The 18642-nt window shown below is 43.2% G+C and overlaps 1 protein-coding gene across 2 annotated transcripts in view; it reads left to right on the forward strand.

Annotated features, from left to right (window-relative positions):
* The window catches only part of SV2B (synaptic vesicle glycoprotein 2B), a 47823-nt gene extending 30485 nt beyond the window's left edge, over positions 1–17338 (forward strand). For both annotated transcript variants that reach the window (XM_003209540.4, XM_010717500.3), the window contains exons 3-13: positions 99–279; positions 490–641; positions 2237–2370; positions 2967–3056; positions 4808–4918; positions 5947–6035; positions 6461–6625; positions 9144–9277; positions 9722–9922; positions 12223–12382; positions 13298–17338. In XM_003209540.4, the coding sequence (XP_003209588.1) occupies positions 99–279; positions 490–641; positions 2237–2370; positions 2967–3056; positions 4808–4918; positions 5947–6035; positions 6461–6625; positions 9144–9277; positions 9722–9922; positions 12223–12382; positions 13298–13481 (1601 nt within the window). In that variant the 3' untranslated portion in view covers positions 13482–17338. The remainder of the gene's footprint in view (positions 1–98; positions 280–489; positions 642–2236; positions 2371–2966; positions 3057–4807; positions 4919–5946; positions 6036–6460; positions 6626–9143; positions 9278–9721; positions 9923–12222; positions 12383–13297) is intronic.
* Positions 17339–18642: the final 1304 nt, after the last annotated feature.

The raw sequence follows: 18642 nt of genomic DNA on the forward strand, positions 1-18642 counted from the left end.
TAGTAGCTGGCAGTAATGTATGGGACAGCAAACCATTTCCACCTGGCAAAGAGGAGGATGGAGTTACCAAACTCGGTGTTTCTCTTCCTCTCTTCTAGGCCTGATAGTCTACCTGGGAATGATGGTGGGGGCTGTCATGCTGGGTGGCCTCGCTGATAAATTGGGAAGAAAGAAATGCCTCATCATATCACTTTCAATCAATGCTGCCTTCGCCTTCCTGTCCTCTTTTGTCCAGGGATACGGATTCTTCCTTTTCTGCCGCCTTATCTCAGGCCTCGGGTGTGTAACTGGTGAATTACCCTTATCAAAAAACTTTTATTTTATATCCAGTCTTAATCTCTCCCCTTTTAGTTTGAAATCATTTCCCCTTGTCCTGACACAGCAGACCCACATCTGTGGCTGTGACCTTCTGTTTTAACCTGAATAATCCTATTCACGTGACACTGAAGAAAACTCCTATTTTTCCCATGTGCTGTTTTTTCTTCTCAGTATTGGGGGATCCCTCCCCATCGTGTTTGCCTATTTCTCTGAATTCCTGTCTCGTGAGAAGAGGGGTGAGCACCTGAGCTGGCTGTGCATGTTCTGGATGATCGGTGGTATTTTTGCTTCAGCAATGGCTTGGAGCATCATCCCACATTACGGTAATGGTTTTGTGCTTTTGGCTTTTGACAGGACCACTTTCCTGCCCCACCACACTACTCCAAAAACCCGCACAAGTTAACATTAGTCAGACCTTACAGATCCAAGCATAAACAGTATTGAAAACAGTAGATATCTGAAGTGTGCACAGAAGGTCTAATAAAGGGACTTATTGATTAATTGACTGATGCTAAGTTGTAGTACACTGCAAAAGAAGTGATCCAGTTATCAAAAGTAAGGAAATTTAATGGGGGAATTACTGGGTGCTATGAATGCTAGCAGTGAGAACAACACACATTCCTTTCCTTAGGTAAGTGCCACCACTCTTGGGGCTGTGTATCTGGTGGCATCTCCCCAGCATCCCCTGGCTTGATGTTAGACATGGCCCCACCTACCCGAGCTCAGGAGTGAATTGGGTCTCCTGTGCAGAGCTGTACCCAAGTGGACTCTGAAATGTGCTCCAAAGAGCAAAAATCTTCATGTCCTCCTCCCAGCTCATATGCGTATATTTGGAAAACACCCAAAGGAAATATCTCCTGGAAAAGATTAATTCACTCAGTATTCAGCAACAGCAGCTGCCTGAAAAATCCTGTTTGAGGAAAAGTGGAACAGGCCAAAAAGACCCAAAAACATTTATCTAGCTATCAATTCATTTTATTGTGTTTAAAATGCAGTCAGTATAAAGCTCTTGATTCTGATCAATACAACAGAGACTGTTGGAACAAATATACAAAGTTACTGCATAGCAATGATTTTTTATTATTATTATCTATAAATACACTTCTTTTTTTAAAAAAAGTCTGTATTTACTTTACATTTATTTTCTGGATACAATTTTGCTGTTGTCCCTTCAGATTTGAGCCTAGGGAAAGGAAAAAAAGGCTTTTATTCAAATTTTATTTTTTACTTTAATCATCTTTTGCTTTAAGAATCTACACTGGTGTATGTTGGTACAGGAACAACGTAAGAACAATGCTGTACTTTCTGCTCCTTGTCAGAGGACTTGCTCAGATACCAGGAAAAGGCAGGAGAGGGGGAATCCCAAAAGCTGGATGACAGTCCTGATTCTTCTGAGTCTGAGTCTCAGCTCAGATTTTGCAATTTTGGAAAAACAATCTTGTCTTCCTAGCTTGCTGTTATTAATAGTGAAATATGTGTGTGAGGTACGAGATGGAAAGGAGCTGCTGCTAATGTGCCTTTCAGATCAGAGGAAATTTAACCTCTGTAAACTTTTGGTGACATTTCTGAGAAGCAATAAATTCTGGCCCTGATTCCTCTGCCCCTTCCCACTCTGACTTGCCTACAGCTGCATGGAGCTATTCTTATTGCTAGGTGATTTCTATACTCAGAGATAAAAGGAGCTTTTTAAAAGGCAGAGCCTGAGCAAGGATGTTCCATTTTCTGTAATGAACATGAACTCACTTGCTATTATCTGCTGAACATGGTACTGAGCCTCTAAAAGCCATCATTACTAAGAATAGCAAACTTTCAACCTGTCGCCGTGTCACGCATAGCTGTAAAGTTCAGAGCTGCTTTACGAGACAAAAATCAATCTGCCTGCTTGGAATTTTCACTTGTTGGCTCTTGCTGTTTCCAGGCTGGGGGTTCAGTATGGGAACCAAGTATCACTTCCACAGCTGGAGAGTCTTTGTTCTGGTCTGCTCCCTGCCCTGTATCGCCTCCTTGGTAGCACTGAAGTTCATGCCTGAAAGCCCGCGGTTCTTGCTGGAGGTAAGATGATGATTTATGTGAACATTGCAGCCTGCCATTAGCAGAGGATGGCTGGTCCCTAGTGTGTCACCAGCTCTCTTTCTTTGTCCCATCAAACACTCAGTACAAGCTCGGAGGCAAAGGCACTCCTATACACATAAAGAATCTGCACAGATTGCTGCAACCCCAGAGGCTGCAGATCATGACATTACTCAGGGATGGTGAGTGGTTACCTCTGAATGTGGCACCAGAAGAAGGCACAGAATTCCAGAAATTTTGTATCGAACAAAGGCATTTTGGAAACACCTCTGAGTATGGGCATGTAACAGGTGAATGCTGATAGAAGTACAGAGGACCGTCTCTGCAAGTCTTCAGCAGAGATGGGAACAGAGTCCAGGTCTTCTCACACATCTCTTCCCCGATCTCTTCCCCTCCTGCCCCAGTCAGTTTTTGAGCAACTCCTTCCCTCAGCACAGATGTGCTGCACTGCGCACATAAACAGTCTCTGCAGCTATTTGCCCTTCATAGAGCCATGCTTGATGGGTCTTCTCCAGTGTATTTGATCTGTAGAACTGATTCCTCTCTACAGTTATTTTCCTTTCCCTTGGTGCTTCCAGATGGGTAAGCATGATGAAGCTTGGATGATCCTCAAGCAAGTTCATGACACCAACATGCGGGCCAAGGGTGAGCCAGAGAGAGTGTTTACGGTGAGTTTTACAAAACCACTGACATATAAAAGAAAAAATAGGCAAAACTCCCCCAGTGAAGCACAGCACCTGTTAATTCCTTCTTGGGAATCTCCCTTTCACTGTGATCACCCCCACCGATCAGCACTCTGAGATGCACTTAATGCATTTCAAGTTGAATGCCAGCCTGCTATTTCAATCATTAGTCAATCCTCTGAATTGCTGTGAATGCTCTTCATCCCTGGTGTTTCACTACAGCATTCAGAGCAGTGATTTTCCAATTATGCATACACTTAATCGGTCTGCTCTAAGAGACTAGAACCAAGTAAGAGAGATATTAGCCATGTGGGAGATCTGACTCACTTCTTTCTCCTTTCCATCTCCTAATCAAACTCTGATTAAACTTCATGTAGCTTCTAATGAGCTTCCATCTGCCTCATACCCAATCTTTAATCTCTCCCAGGGAAAGCAAAGTGAGTGGTTACTACTCATTAGCCTGCTGCTTGTTGTGAAAAAGTCCCCACCGGGGGTCTTGATTTATAAGAAAATCAGGGAAAAGGTGTGTGCTGGGGTTAGCTGCAGATTTCTATAATTCAGTTGTAGACTTCCAGTGAGCCAGCCAGGGAAGAGATCTTGATTTATGCTTTTAAATTTAAGAAGACAGATGCTCTTAAAGGACGGATAGAAAGAGGAAAAAGAGATGTACATGAAACATGCTCATTGCTCCATCCAATGGTGTCATGGTGCTGCAGGCTGAGCTGAGCCAAGAGCTATACCTCGAGGCTGAGTCAAAGTTGAGTGGCATCTGCTGGCATGAGCGGATGGTACATTGGGCTGGTGTGGTGCAAACTGTCAGATTGTGTGGTTTTCTGATAGGCCAGAAGTTGCAGCTTGTGGTGAGTCAGCTGTCACCAGGACAGTTCCTAGAGATGACATTTAAGCAGTGCCAATAAGAGGAACACAGAGACTCCACAGCTGAGCCAAGGCACTCGTTCACACTCTGAAATTTATTCAGTGAATTTTCACCTCCTTGTATTTACAAACAGATTGTGGCTTCCTGGAGCATATCCTCCATTTAAAGTTACTGAGCAAACATTTTCCAGGACTTGTTTTTAAGGTTTCTAGTCAGAATTCAATGTTGAAAATTCAGACTATTTTGGTGGAGTGAAATGATTGCATGATATGGGCTCAAATCACAACTGGATGCATTTTCAGATGCAAAAATTCCCATCCACGCCTTCAGTTGTTGCAGATATTCTGCCAGAAGTTCTGAAAAAGTGTTAAATGAGAAATACCAGTTGTGATTTAAGAAGGAGGTCCTGGGGCACAGTGAGATGCAGATACAAATGGCTGATCATAAAGATGATTTTTACTGTTGTTCAGTCCTTATTTCAAGCAGGAATCTAAAGGATGCAGAAATAGCATAGTGCACAGCCATATAACCAATGTATGAAAGACTAAAGTGGATGTAATGGACTTAAACTACTTCAGGGAAGGAATGAGAGAGAAAAGATAAAAGGATATAGGGATGGAAGGCAGGAAGGTGAGAAGGAAGGCAGGACGGAAGGAGGGCAGACAGGAAGGTTTCTTGGTGTAATAAAAACTCTTGTTGTAAATAAATTAATTAACTAATGTCTATTGATAACATTCATGAAAAAAATAGTAAGGGATATCAGGCTGAAACACTGCTCAGAAGACTGTGTAAACCCAGTACTGATTACAGAAACTTGGGTCAATGTTCTTTTTCTCTCTCAATCTCTTTTCCTTTTTAGGTTTCTTATATCAAAACTCCAAAGCAAGTTGATGAATTCATTGAAATTCAGAGCTCAACAGGGACTTGGTACCAGCGGTGGCTGGTTAGAATCACAACCACCTTCAAACAGGTAAAGAGATGCAAACCCATCCCATGGGGGCTTTTGGGCTCGGAGCTCAGTGCCTCATTGTTCAGGGTCATAGGGCTTCGGAAGCCCAACTCTCACTCAAAAAGCCTGCTCTGTTTGCAGGCTGATTGCAGTTTCCATCAGATGTGAGCATGTGCAAATGCCACACTACCCTGGGATGCCCCTGTGAGCAGCACAGCGGTCAAGCTGTGCTAATGGCAGAGCTTCCAGCCCCAGCCCCAAGCATTTGACTCTCCTTCAGGACAGATAGATATTGATTCCCTCTCCTCTAAGCCGAAGTGAATTTACCACCTGCAGTGGATTGAGAAGAGTGCTTGCTCCTTGCTCCTGCTGAGATTGAGTTTATAACAACCTCACGTTATGTCTTCAGCTAATTTAACCCTTCACACTTGCTATGCTTACCTGTACCCAGGCAAAACTTTGGACAAACTTGCCAGATTATTCCTGTTAGGAGGATGAGAATTAAATAAAGGAGAGTCCATCTGAACTAATAGCAGTGCAGGTGCTATGTTGTTGTTATATTTATGTGGCAAGTAAAGAGCACAAGGAATTATTTACCTACATGCTCCTGGCAATATTTCCTGCTGTAGGACAAGAGAAGACTTTACTCTCTGTCTTGCTCTTCTTGGTTTCATCCCTACCTGAGTTTATCCTACCCCTCCTAAAGCACCATCTCCGTTGAGATTTTTGCCTTTCAATGAGCTTCAGAGCTTGGTTTGAGGCCACACCTATAGGTGAAAAGACAAAATTGTCAGAGGGTCTGGGAACCTCATCACACACACCAGCTCACTAAACAGATTAAGGACCTTTGCATACAGTTGAACATGTGATATTTCTGTAAACCATTTATCTAGACAAACATAATTTTGAACTAACCCTGAACATGCATCTGACCTTCCCCCAGTGAGCCCTTTCGCTGAAAATATTAAATCTATGATGCACTCAGAAATTAATCTTTTAAGTCTCTGCTAGGGTTTTCTTGCAAATGATTCTTTCTTGTGGATTTGTAGGTCTGGGACAACGTGCTATATTGTTTAACAGCCCAGTACAGGATGAACACGCTGATGCTGGCTGTGGTTTGGTTTACTATGGCCTTAAGGTAGGGTACTTCTTTAACATTTTTGGGAAACTAGAGGGCTTTTAGAGTCTGAATACTACAGCCTCACACTTGCAGAAATCTGTCTTTCAGGGAAAGCTTCCAAATTTCTTGCTGTTCTGCTGGTCTCTTGGGCAGCAAGGATAGAACACTGCTGTATTTTCCAGCAAAGGATTCACTGTCACTAAAATTTAAATGAGTTGCATTGCTTTAGGTGAGCAAAAACGAACCAGTGTGCATCTGAGAGCAGCATGTTACAGAAGGGAGACTTTTTCTTGGTCCTGTCAGACCTAAGCAAGGATTTGCATCAGAAATTTATTTGCAATAGGAATTTAGCAGGTTTCCAAATTATGAAGTGGATTTTTGGAAAAGCACTGTGGTATTTTCAGTGCCGGGGTCCCTAATATATTTCTCCTACTCTGCTGTAGTTACTATGGCCTTATTGTCTGGTTCCCTGACATGATCCGCTATCTCCAAGAAGAGGCCTATGAGTCCCGAGTGAAGGTCTTTGATGAGGAAGAAGTGTCACACTTCACCTTTAATTTCACCCTGGAAAACCAGATCCATAGAAACGGGGAATACAGAAATGATAAGTAAGTGAACAGAAAATTGGTTTGATTGATGTTGATGGGGAAAAGGGCGCGAGAGGAACTGGGAATGAGATCCACCAACATACACGTGGCATTTGGAAAAGTAAACCTCATGTCTAGAAAGCTCATTTTTTTTCCACTTCCCATAGACTTGTAAATCTCCATTGTTTTTCTGGATACACAATATGCCTCCCACAAATCCTACAGGCAGTTTTCCACAAAACAATTATCCTTTGGTGTCCCACTTTCCACACACCTTGCCTCAGACACTCACATCTCCAACCCGAAGGGGTGCACCAGGGATGTGTGGATGCAGTGGTGACTTCTCTTTCCTTAGCACACACTGACATCTACTGGTCTTGGGCAACAAAGCCAACCACCATAAAGAAACTTGTTTTGCTGCATTTTGTAGGTAACAAATTGCGTTGAAACCCTTGGAATGACTTCTCCCTGGTCTCCACCCCACAGCCCATTAGTGTGTGTTGGCTGATTATACTGGTGTGCCTCTGCTGTGCTGGGCAGCATCTCCCCAAGGCATGTGTCACCTTCTCTTTTAGTGCTCTGAAGTCAGAGAAGGTACTCTGGGAGAGTATCATCGTTTTCCTCCCTTTTACCTTCCCTGAATCCAGCCTGACCCTGGTCACTCTAAACTCCACAGCAGTGTAAATCCTAGTGATGTGTAGCAGGTCATTTTTATTTTCTAAATTCCAATGTAATGAGTGGGGAAATACCCCTAATGTAGACTGTGGTGATCTCATTGCTGCAGAGAGCCTAGAAAGGGTGCTACTCCAGCTGCTTTGCACTATGCAGGAGGTCACACTCTTACAAAAAATATTTATTATTCTACTTTTCATAACTGAAGGCACACTTCATTGCCCATCCAGGTAGCTTCTTTCCCCTCAGGAGCTGTTTGTCTCAATTTCCTTTGTGTACAGATTATGGACTTAGGTGGAGGACCCCATCCTGACCCCCTACACCCTCCCTGTGACCTTTCTTGCAGTAAGGATCTGTGCTTGATGGTGCAAACTTAGCCCCATAATTCCTATGCCCCTGCCTACAGAGAAGCCAAAGTCTGGTGAGATGTGGGTGGAGGCCAAATTTAGGATGTGAGGACTTTTGTCTTATCCTAGAGGAGATCCTCAGCTTTCCCTAACTTTGTTTGGAGTTGAGGATGCTCAGCACCTTCCAGGATGAACACGTAAAACTGTGATGTGTATCACTGTACTGCTGCCTCTGTCTTCTCCAATTTAATAACTCAAAACCTGATCAGACTGCATTCCAGTAATGTCCAGAGCATATCTTCTTATAATTTATACCTCAGTTTTCCCTCTAGCCCTTGCCTGCGAGCTAAAATTCCATCAAACACCAGGCTGTTGCTGCATGACTCTTTTAAAGACAGATGTTAAGAAAGCAATCTGCAGGCAAAGGACTTTTAAGGGCTTTTGTGAGTACATACATCACAGGCTATTATTGAGCAAATGCAGAACAGCTTAAGTGTTGCTGTAACCTATGAGACCTTTTGCACAGTGCAAAAGACTTGAGTAGTTTTCCTGTTACATTCTGAGCATTAATAATATCTGTTAGTAGCCACGGTTAATAAGCCCTGCAGTGTTCTCTTAATGCTGTAAATAGCCATCACACTAGACTGTCTTGTAAGTGCTCAATTCAATTAAGCTTCTGGGTATATGTTAGAAGCCTTTTTATTTGGTGACAGTTTTGGCCTCCTTAGCCAAAGCAATAATGCTTGCACTTACTAGCTCTTTACATCTTCCTGTACATGCCTGTGCATTAACTGATACATCTTCCCAGTGTCACTGCAAAAGCTCCCAGGTAAATCAATATTGTGTCATCCTTCAGGCAGGCAGGTCAGATGTGCCAGGCTTCCCATCGGAGGAGAAATCAATCACCTGACACTGTTGATTATTTTTGGTGTAATCTGTTTTCTTTACATGATATGCAATGGTCCTTGAACAGAGATGGCTACAGGCCGTACGCCTCCCCCAGGAAATCTTACTCTTCCTTAAAAAATCACTGCGAGTTTAAACAACTGTCAGAAACCTTTCACCAAATGGCCTCATGGACTCCTGATAATGTCTGGTTTTATTTCTGCCTGAGGAAGGGGCAGAATAAGGAAGGCAACAAGGTCAGCTCACAAAGAAAATGCCACACACAGGGTGAAATTATGTCTTCTTCAGATAGATTAGTGCTGAAAGTTAGAGGATTTATGTCCACTCAGCCTTAGAAACACATCTTCTTGCTTACGACTACTTTGAGAGACAGAAAAACAACCAGAAATTCCAACAGATCCATCTCTTAAAGTCCTCAAACTCCCGTTTCTTAATAAAATACAAAATATAGAAGGATTTTGTTGGAAGGACAGCTGTGCATTCAAGCAAGACCTTTTCTGTAAGTGACCCTAAAAACTGTCATTAGTACTCTGTTTATTAAACTAGGATGGCCTGTTATCCAGTGTAGGCACTATCTCCAAGCACTGAATGAAGTCCTACCTTCTGTCCCACAGATTTATTGGCATGAAATTCAAGGAAGTGAGATTTGAGGATTCGCTGTTTGAAGAGTGCTACTTTGAGGACGTGACATCCAGTGAAACCTTCTTTGAAAACTGCACCATCATCTCTACTGTCTTTTACAACACCGGTAATGGGATTCCTGACATGATCTAATCTCTGTGATTAGGAATTATTTCATCAGATTCTAGGAGAAAGGATGATAGGGATCTGTGTGCCTGCGTGTGCACTGTGTAATGAGGGTGATGATGGAAAAAGAGGGTGAAGACAGGCTAAGAGACTAGCTGCTTTTATCTTTATGGTTGGCTCATTCCTAGGGGACAAAAAATAAGAAAGAAAAAAAGAAGAGGGTTTTCCCCTTATCTTTTAACTAGTCATATTTATTTTCTCACAAACTGAGTTAGCTTTCCATATAGGCATAAGCCTGTCACTAAAATGTGTCACCACTAACAATACCCCAGAGGCTGAGGATGCTCCCATTGGTTCCTTTTCTTGCTTAACTCTGTATTTGCACTGAAGCATCTGGAAGGAGTGTGCCACTAAAAGATAAACTCCTCGGCCATTTCTCTTACAGATCTCTATGAACACAAATTCATCAACTGCAGGATGATAAACACCACGTTCATGAAGGAGAAGGAAGGCTGCCATCTGGACTTTGAGGAGGACAATGATTTCTTGATCTACTTAGTCAGCTTCCTTGGCAGCCTGTCTGTGCTGCCAGGAAACATCATCTCTGCACTGCTTATGGACAAAATAGGGAGGATAAAGATGATCGGTGAGTATGGATGTGGTGGGTGTCAGATGGGAGCATGGCTCTGCAAAGGGCCAGGGCCTCGTGCTGCTGCACGTGGAGGCAAGCTGAGCTGGCTCAGGTGGAGATGAATCATGCCCATGTCAAATGGAGCAGAAGAGTAAAAAGACTGGAGGGTGAGGCACCAGACAGTGACTCGCAACAATTCAGTTCTATTTCTCTTCCTGCAAGTGATCTACTCTGTGGCAGTGGGCAAGTTACCTGCTCCTCACTTTCCCACCTCGCTTTACTGTGGGTTGGTGACATCTGCCTTTTCCCTTAGTTTGACTTGAATGTCAAACCCTGTGTGTTCATCCAGTGCTCAGCACCACAGGGTCTGAGCTGAAGCAGGACCATCTGGTGCTGCTGAGTTGATGCTCATGTCCATAGCATTGTGTATAAATAAATAAGACACTTTGCTTGTGGCAATGAATATTCACAAAAATTATTTGCTGTAGCTGTTTGACAGCCCAGGAGTTCCCTCTTTTGGGTTTCTGATTTTCAAATGATTTTACAGCAGCTTCAGGAAACATATGGTAGATTAACTGACCATGTCACAGCCAAGCAAACGTCACTCTTTAGCCATATGGGACTAAGTTATCAGCTTTATGATTCCATTGGAAATTTTTGTGATTTCTTGCTCCAAGGCTCAAATCTTGCTCTCCCAGGTACTATGGAATAATACCTAGAGGGACAGACAAGTGAGCTTAGTAAAATCAGGGATGTGACTTAGGGGGAAAGGAGTGAACTCACTCTTTTGAGTTCACCTGTCTCTCTTCTGATTATAGTGGGAATTTTAGTTTGTTTAGCCTCACACTCAGATGGGTAAAAGTATGGAAGATGACCCCATCAGTGTGTCAGGAATTTACACTGGGAGGGCAAAATGAGCCTTCATGTAATGAATTTGGAAAAGGCCCAAACAAACCAGAGGGTTTGCAGCAAATAAATTAAATGGAATGAGAATCAAATTGCCCATCCCACAAACATGTCAGCATTTCAGTATTTTCATCTGGAATTGAGATGACAGCTGGAAACCTAAATGCTTATTTCTGCTGCAGAATGAAAAGTACAGGACAAAAATTGGGAACGACATGTTGAAACGTTTCACTATGGAATTTTCAATTGAAACAGCCTTCTGGCATCCCCACCCGTAGCACTCTGTTGAACATATTATTTCTGGTCAGCTTAACATGAAAACTGAATTTCTCTTTTGTGTTATGTGCCTCACTGGGACTTCAGTTCAGTTTTATCGTGTTCCACTAAACTCTCTCCTGTGCCAAATGTCAGATCTGGTACACACACACTGACCCTAATGAAGTCCTGTACTTCTTCAGCAGAGGAAATATCCACACTGTGCAGTGAGGGATGCAGTTTGGGCAGGTACCAGAGAAGTAGGCGTGGGGTCCTACATGGAAGCTTTCCATGGGCAGGGCACTGCACTGGCAAAATACAACATAATATCCAAGATGAAACATTTTAGTTCCAGTTCAGCATCCAAATTATTTTGGTTGGTGTCAAATTAATTTTAAAAACTCAAACAGAAAGTTATTTAGTTTCCTGGTAACAAATGGAGATATTTCAGCAGCAAAAGAACTATTAAGTGAAAGATAGTTTTGATTTTGCAAAACTTGCTTCTTCCAGGTGAAAATTCCCAACTGGGGAAGAAAGCAGTGATGTAGCTATTAATATTCCTGAATCTGAACTGTGGCTAACTGAGCATGAATGCTCTTACTTTCTCCCTCAGTGGTGTTCATAAAATTATGGCTCCTGTGCAAATGTGCCATGAAATCTAATGATGTTCTTATAATTAAAAGAGACCTCAAGTGCTTCTTACAAGCGACTGTAAATTATCCTAATTGAGTCTAGAAATGTGTCAAGTGATTTCAATTTGATGTGAATTGCTCTAGCTCTTCACTCAAAACTCAAGTTGAAAAACCTTCACAATGATTCTTTCTCCTTGCTGACTTGTTTACTTCCCCCTGCTCTTCCCGGGTCCATCTGGAAATCTGAGATGCTGGAAACCTGCCTGGAAAAGCTTGTCTTCAGAGCCTCTATAGAATGGGAATATCAGCAAGATCAGATGCTTATTGAGAACATTTTCAGGCGGGTTTCCAGCATCAGACAGGGACAGGTAGGCAGCATCAAGGTACTTGTGGATTCGTACAGATTTCATTCATTTTGGGGTGAAGCGCTGTCACTTGAAAGCCATCTTTATCAACAGCACGGTTGCTTGGCTATGGAGGAGAGAAACCAGTGCCAACATCTTCCTCTTGGCTCCCCTGCAGGTGGCTCAATGCTGATCTCTGCAGTGTGCTGCTTCTTTCTCTTTTTTGGCAACAGCGAGTCGGCGATGATCGGCTGGCAGTGCCTCTTCTGCGGGGCCAGCATCGCCGCCTGGAACGCCCTGGACGTGATCACTGTAGAGCTCTACCCCACGGATAAAAGGTGCTCAGAGCTTTTCTCCTGTTCACTATTGACACTGTGGCTGCTTAGTTTCTGATGGAAATATGAGGCAAGCTGTATTCTTCCTTTTTTTTTATTTTAATGAGACCTTAAGGGCTCAGTCCCGTGGCATAGCTGGATCAGCACAGACATTTGTAAGCATAATACTGCATGCATGGTGGCTTGTATGCGGGAGTTGTGTGGGTGTACACAGATAACAGGCAGATAAAATACAGCGAATCTGTCATTTCTATGTACATGGAGGTCTGGCCTTCAGGCTGTATCCTCCCATCTCAGCTCATTGCCATGACAGTCTTCTCCTCCACAACAAGGAGACAATCATGTGCACAGAATAATCTGAGAGACAAGACAGAGTAGAAAACTTTGGGAGGATGTGCTGCAGATGGTGCTTTCCTGCCAGAAATATTATAAGAGACTCTTCTTGCCTTTTTCAAGCTGTTGGAAAGAGACAGAAGTGAAGGAGAACTGTACTTTGAAGGCAGAATGATTTCAGCTGCTGGGTGAAGCAGGGTTTGGAGGAGAGCTCTGTCTGTTTCTCTGGTGACAGCCCAGAGGGACTGTGACAAATTCTAGAGATGGTTTGTCTTGCTTTCCTCGAGGAGAGCAAAGACTGCCACAAGGGGCAACTCAAGAGCTGGGAAGAAGTTGAGATAAGAGGAGAAATGAATCCCTATGTACATTTTCTTCAATCATACAGACATGCAAAACTATTTATTCTTTTTACTTGCCAGGAGAGCAGCCTAAGCAACATATAAGCACTGCGGGCTGGAACTAGATGATCTTTGAGGTCCCTTCCAACCCAAGCCAATCTATAGTTCACAAAATAATTTATCCAGACTTTCTGTAGTTATGCCAAGAACATCCCTAACCATTGCTTTCTGCTTCTCTTCCCCACAGGGCAACAGCCTTTGGCATCCTCAATGGGCTTTGCAAGTTTGGTGCCATCCTGGGGAACTCAATCTTTGCCTCCTTTGTAGGGATAACAAAGGTGGTTCCCATCCTTCTGGCTTCCTCTGCTCTGGTTGGAGGTGGCCTGCTCGCTTTGCGCCTCCCAGAGACTCGAGATCAGGTCCTGATGTGAGCAACTGAGGCCAGGGGGGTCAGGGGTGGACGTGGAAGAAGAACTAAAAAGAGCCATGTTTGGAAAAATCAAAATGTCCTTTTCTATCTACTGTTTTGTCGATACCTCAAAGAGAGGAGGCAGAGAGGGAAAGAAGAGCCCAAAGGGATAAAAATGAAGCCCTTTAGTATCCGACCCTTTTACAGCCACAATTGGTGCATGCAGCTACTACACATGCCCTGCAGAGCTTTGCTGTTTGGGTTTAATCTTGCCTACACTGGGATCCTGTCCTTTCCCACTCCATGCCAGTGTAGTGACACAGGACAGGAACAGTGGCTTTCTGCATGCGTGTGCCTGCACGGGTGTGAGCGTGTCCAACAGGAGAGCAAACCTTGATCCTGCCTGCCTTTGCTGAGCTGTGAGACCCTGCCTGCCTTGCCAAGCACTCCCTGGCAACTCAAATCCACTGTGCTCAACTGTGAAAGGAAACCGAACGGGAGGCAGGTAACAAACCTGCTCTAGATCACATCCAGCAGCAGGGTCCAGAGCTGCAGATGTGACTAGTGACCTTATCTGTCTTGATTTTGGGGTCATCACCTTAAAGAGTGAGAGAGTTCTGAAGGATTTGAGGATGGGCGCTCAGCTCTCTCAGAAGAACCGAGATTTCAAAGCCCTTTACTAACTTCACTTGAGCATACAGATTGCTAGGCACTTTCTTGGTCTGGGAGAGAAGTATATATGTCATTATATTTATATATATTTTCACATACTTGCAAACATATGTGCACACATTGAAGTGATCAGCTACTGAAATTTGTGATTTTAAATTTCTGCACTATTAAAATATCTTAAGAGAGGCACTAAAATCTAATCCTACCAATTCAAGCTTATCTGGAGTTACAACCAACTTGGTGATGCATTGTTCTTTATATCCAGACACCAAATATTTAAATGTATTGATGACTGGGACTATATATTTCTATGATGCTAAAGATTCTTTCTTCTAATAGACTTTCATGGAGGAGAAATTGATATGATGTTGGAGCATTCCACAAACCAAATGTGTACATATTATCCAGTGTAAATAGGAGACTTTTTCTCTAATGTCTAGAACATGGTAATTGAGAATTTACCAGCATTTTAGCCATAATAGTTAAAGAATATGATGCTTCATTTTCTTATATATTTGGGTCTCACTGAAATACTGTAAGCACAGTTACTTATAGCCATTTAACTTGTTACACGGGCAATGCACACAGCAAGCTTGCACTGTACATAAGATTATATTCTCCATCAGGTGGGGCAGTTCTACTTGATATCCTGTAAAGACCATTTCTGAATTTCATATGCCCCTTTTATTGCTGCACCTGGAAGAAAAGTGAGCTGTGTATTTTTGGATATATTTTTGGGGGAAGCAAGACTTAAACACACACTGTTAAATAACACATTAATGCTCATAAATACCTAGATAGTGTTAATTATATCCTTTCAACAAGCTCAGCGATAGCCCAGAATTGATCAGAAATGGTCACATAATGCAGGGTATTTATCTCACCAGGATGTTTTCTGACACAAAAGGTTCTTTTGTACTTTCTCTCGTGACCTTCCTTTTACCTTTCTTTGGTACCCTCTTTTTTTCTCCTTTTATTTTTAAGAACAATAAGCAGCGCTATGCTGAAATCCAGCAAGACTGCAGTCTAACACCTCTGCCTTCAGCTGCACAGAGGCGGTCACACACACACCATGTCCACCCCCACACAGCTGTGACACTGAGTATGGGCCTGCAGCACAGGACAGGTGAAGGACAGAAAATGGGGTGAGATAACAAGAAGCAAATCCTTGCTAATGAGACAAGACCATCTAAAGAGCATCACTTTCATCCTCGTGTCAATTGGGGATAAGCACTTAAAGAGCAGCTAGGTTCCAATGGGCATCTGGGATTTTTATAGATTTATTCTGAGGTTTACAAAATTGATAAAATCACAAACCGCTGTAATAGCCAGGCTTATTATGCCTCATTTCTTCATTTTATGGGTAGCTTAGGGCCTTTTTGATTGTCTTCAAAACAGCAAGGTTCCTTCTGTAAAGTAGGAGGGAATGTAATTATGTCCTTTGGCAGCAGATCACAGATTCTGTTGAGAACCACAACCCAGAACGTGTGTTTTTCCTCTACGAACGCCTGGTACTTTTGCATGGTGAGAAGCAGTCAAATATGTATTGCAACACAAAAGATCACCACAGTCTTTATGTTCCATCCTTTCTATTTGGCTCTGCATGCTGATGACCGCATTGAGTTCGGGGACGGGGTGGGGGGAAGTTTATTTAATGGTCAGGGTTATTTTGTTGTGCTGCTCTGTGGAGCCAGAACTTCTTTGTATTTATTTTATGAAGCACTCTTAGATATATACATATCCAGGGCTCTGACAGCTAACCTGACTATTTGTGTTCTCCACTGGCATTGCTCAGAGGCTCCAATGGCATGGCTTATTTTGCAGAGTTTCCTTATTGGTTTCCTGTGAAGGAAGAAATTCAGTTCTTAAGGAGATAGAAATTGTAACAGGAAAGATCATCCAATCTTAGAAACCTATCTTCTTTACAGAATGGCTCTTACATATGGTCTGCCTGGTAAACCTCATATTCCAGAGATTATCTGGGACAAGGTAAAGAGTAATAGGTGGTTGCAGTCAGTGTCAGCCTGGCTACCCATGTGACTGTGCCCCTAAAACGCATGGTCAGTCACTTCAGAGCTAGGGGATGTTACTTATGGGTCTTGATGCTCCATCCCTGACACTTGACCAGGGAGTTCATGACCAGTAATGAAAGGCAAACATACATGGCAGCTAGTACAGCAGGGCCTGGAAAAAGACAACAGTGAACAAAGAAGGAAGGAAGGTCCAGCGGGAAACTTTGTAAGCTAGCCTTAGATACCTACAGCTTAGCTGCCTGAATTTGAGTTAATCACCCAGGGTTCCAATCACTCTCAGTTGTAAGAAATAAAGAACACATGTGATCCCTCTTAGACATCAAGTCTAGGAGGCGAAGTTGCCCTGTTCTGACACCTCCCAGCCAACTTCAGCATGGACAAGACACAGTGAACACTCTCAACATTTCTTTATTGGCATTGTCACGATCCAGATGACAGTAAGCTTCACACTGTTGTTCTTAGGAGCAAAGTGGTTGTTGGGTGCAGCCCCCTCGGCATTTTCTGTGTTTTAATATGGGTCTGAATTTCAAGATATGTGCTGCGTGCTGAGCCCAAGCCACAAGGCACCAAGCACTGTGCATGGAAAGTTTCCATCAATCACCTCCAATGGCTCAGCTTCTTTTCTACTGTAAAGTCAGCATTACACTGCAGCGCAAGGGCCAGCATGCCCTCCGGTGGTTCTCTTTGCCTACATTTGCCACAGTGAACAGTCTCCTTGTCTCGGGGTTTTGAGTCTCTGGACTATCCACAGAGAAAAGGAATATTCCAGCTGATCACAACCCCAGTGCTGAGGTTTATTTCCTCAGATTCATGAACTTTTCAGCAACAAGGGCACTGAGGACTGAGACAGGGGACTTGCCTTAAATCCCAAAGACCTCTTCTTGAGGACAACTGGACTTCTTCACGTATATGTGGCATACCAGTCCAGCCACTCAGCCAGGGACTGTGGCATGGAAAAGATGCAAGGACATGACCTGGTCTACTGTGTCTTCATGTGCAGACAGAGCATCGGGATCCACAGGAGCAGTTCATTACTGAGTTTCCAAGCATGCAGAAACAGACATTTAGAGGAACACAAAGCACTGTTATAACTGTTGTAGAAGACCAATGGTATTACAGTAAGATTTCTGCCTCTTTGTATTCCCTGTAGATTAAACTGATTGTTGTACTCCTATTTCTTTACTTTGGTTGTGCAGCACTGCTTCTGCTCTCACCTTTCATGGTGCCACACCTTGCCAGCAGTGGCTGTGCTTGGGACTGGATGGGCAACCCCCTGCTTGCCCATACGATCCTCAATCCCCTTAAAATGCTGTATGACTCATAAATAGCTGTGTATGGGTCTTTTGGACAAACAAAAGAGTCTCTCTTGGAAAAATGCAAGCCCCAGCCTGTTGTTTTGCACTCTGGTCAGGCAGCTGATGTCATTCAGTGACACTGGAGATGTGCAATAAGTGATATCCCCTGAGCCTGGGAGCAGTCCAGCTCCTGTGTCAGGTTCACGTATGGGCATGGAGCTAAGCTGCATGGAGCTGAGCTTTCTACAGACCTGAAAGTCTCTTCTGGGTCCTGCTTTGAGACTTCCAGCAACAGAGTACACTCAGATATTGGTATGGAAGTCTTAGGTCCATTTGTGTCTCCTGTATATGTCTTTTGACTTTCCAAAGGACACAGACATCTCAAGAATATGTTTTTAGGTCTATGTAGATCTGAGCCCAATACATTCCATGAAGTTTCTTCCTTTGGTTTCTCACCCTTGTGTTAGCAAATGCTGTTTTTAGGAAGAATCGAGCCTGAGAACTGTGAAGGAAGAAAAATGAATGAAATTTCTTTGCTGTATGTAACGCTAGTGCTTGCATTCACACACTGCAAGTTCCACTGCAAATAACACCTCGTGTTGTGTGTGTTATGAAATACTTCATTTAGATGTTCTGTCTGCTGTGTGTGTGAAGTAGCCAGCTCCAATTCCTCTTCTCCTTTTCTTCATTTACTCTCCCTCTTTTTTCTTTTTTTTTTTCTGGTTTTTGGTTTTTTTCCTTTTTTTAAATTTGATCTGTGTCTGGTTGTCACTGGAAATTGCAGCTGTTCCAATGGACTTTGTTTTTGTTCCTCTTGTCACATTAAAAGGCTGGAAGAAAAAGAACTCCTGTAGTGTTTGTGTTTAATGTGCGCCTCGAGTCTTTTCACAAGTGCTGTTGTGGCTGACCTTGTTCTCTGAAATTGCTGGGACTGCCTCTGATGTATGCAATGTGTATGCAGTCCCACTGCAATTAAGACTTCCGTCTACCACTGCTTTGTCACACTGCGTATTTCTTAACCCATTTGGTGAGGAACATAATAAAGAAATCACAAAGGTACCCGGTTATCAGAAGACCACATCAGGCAGTTTTCCTCAGATAAGGTACCACCAGGCCCCAGTGGACCCATATGAGCTGGGGTCCTACCAGACAGACCAAAGGCAGCAGCAGGCTCAGGCACCTG

Source organism: Meleagris gallopavo, chromosome 12 (assembly GCF_000146605.3).
Source record: "Meleagris gallopavo isolate NT-WF06-2002-E0010 breed Aviagen turkey brand Nicholas breeding stock chromosome 12, Turkey_5.1, whole genome shotgun sequence".
Taxonomy (NCBI): domain Eukaryota; kingdom Metazoa; phylum Chordata; class Aves; order Galliformes; family Phasianidae; genus Meleagris; species Meleagris gallopavo.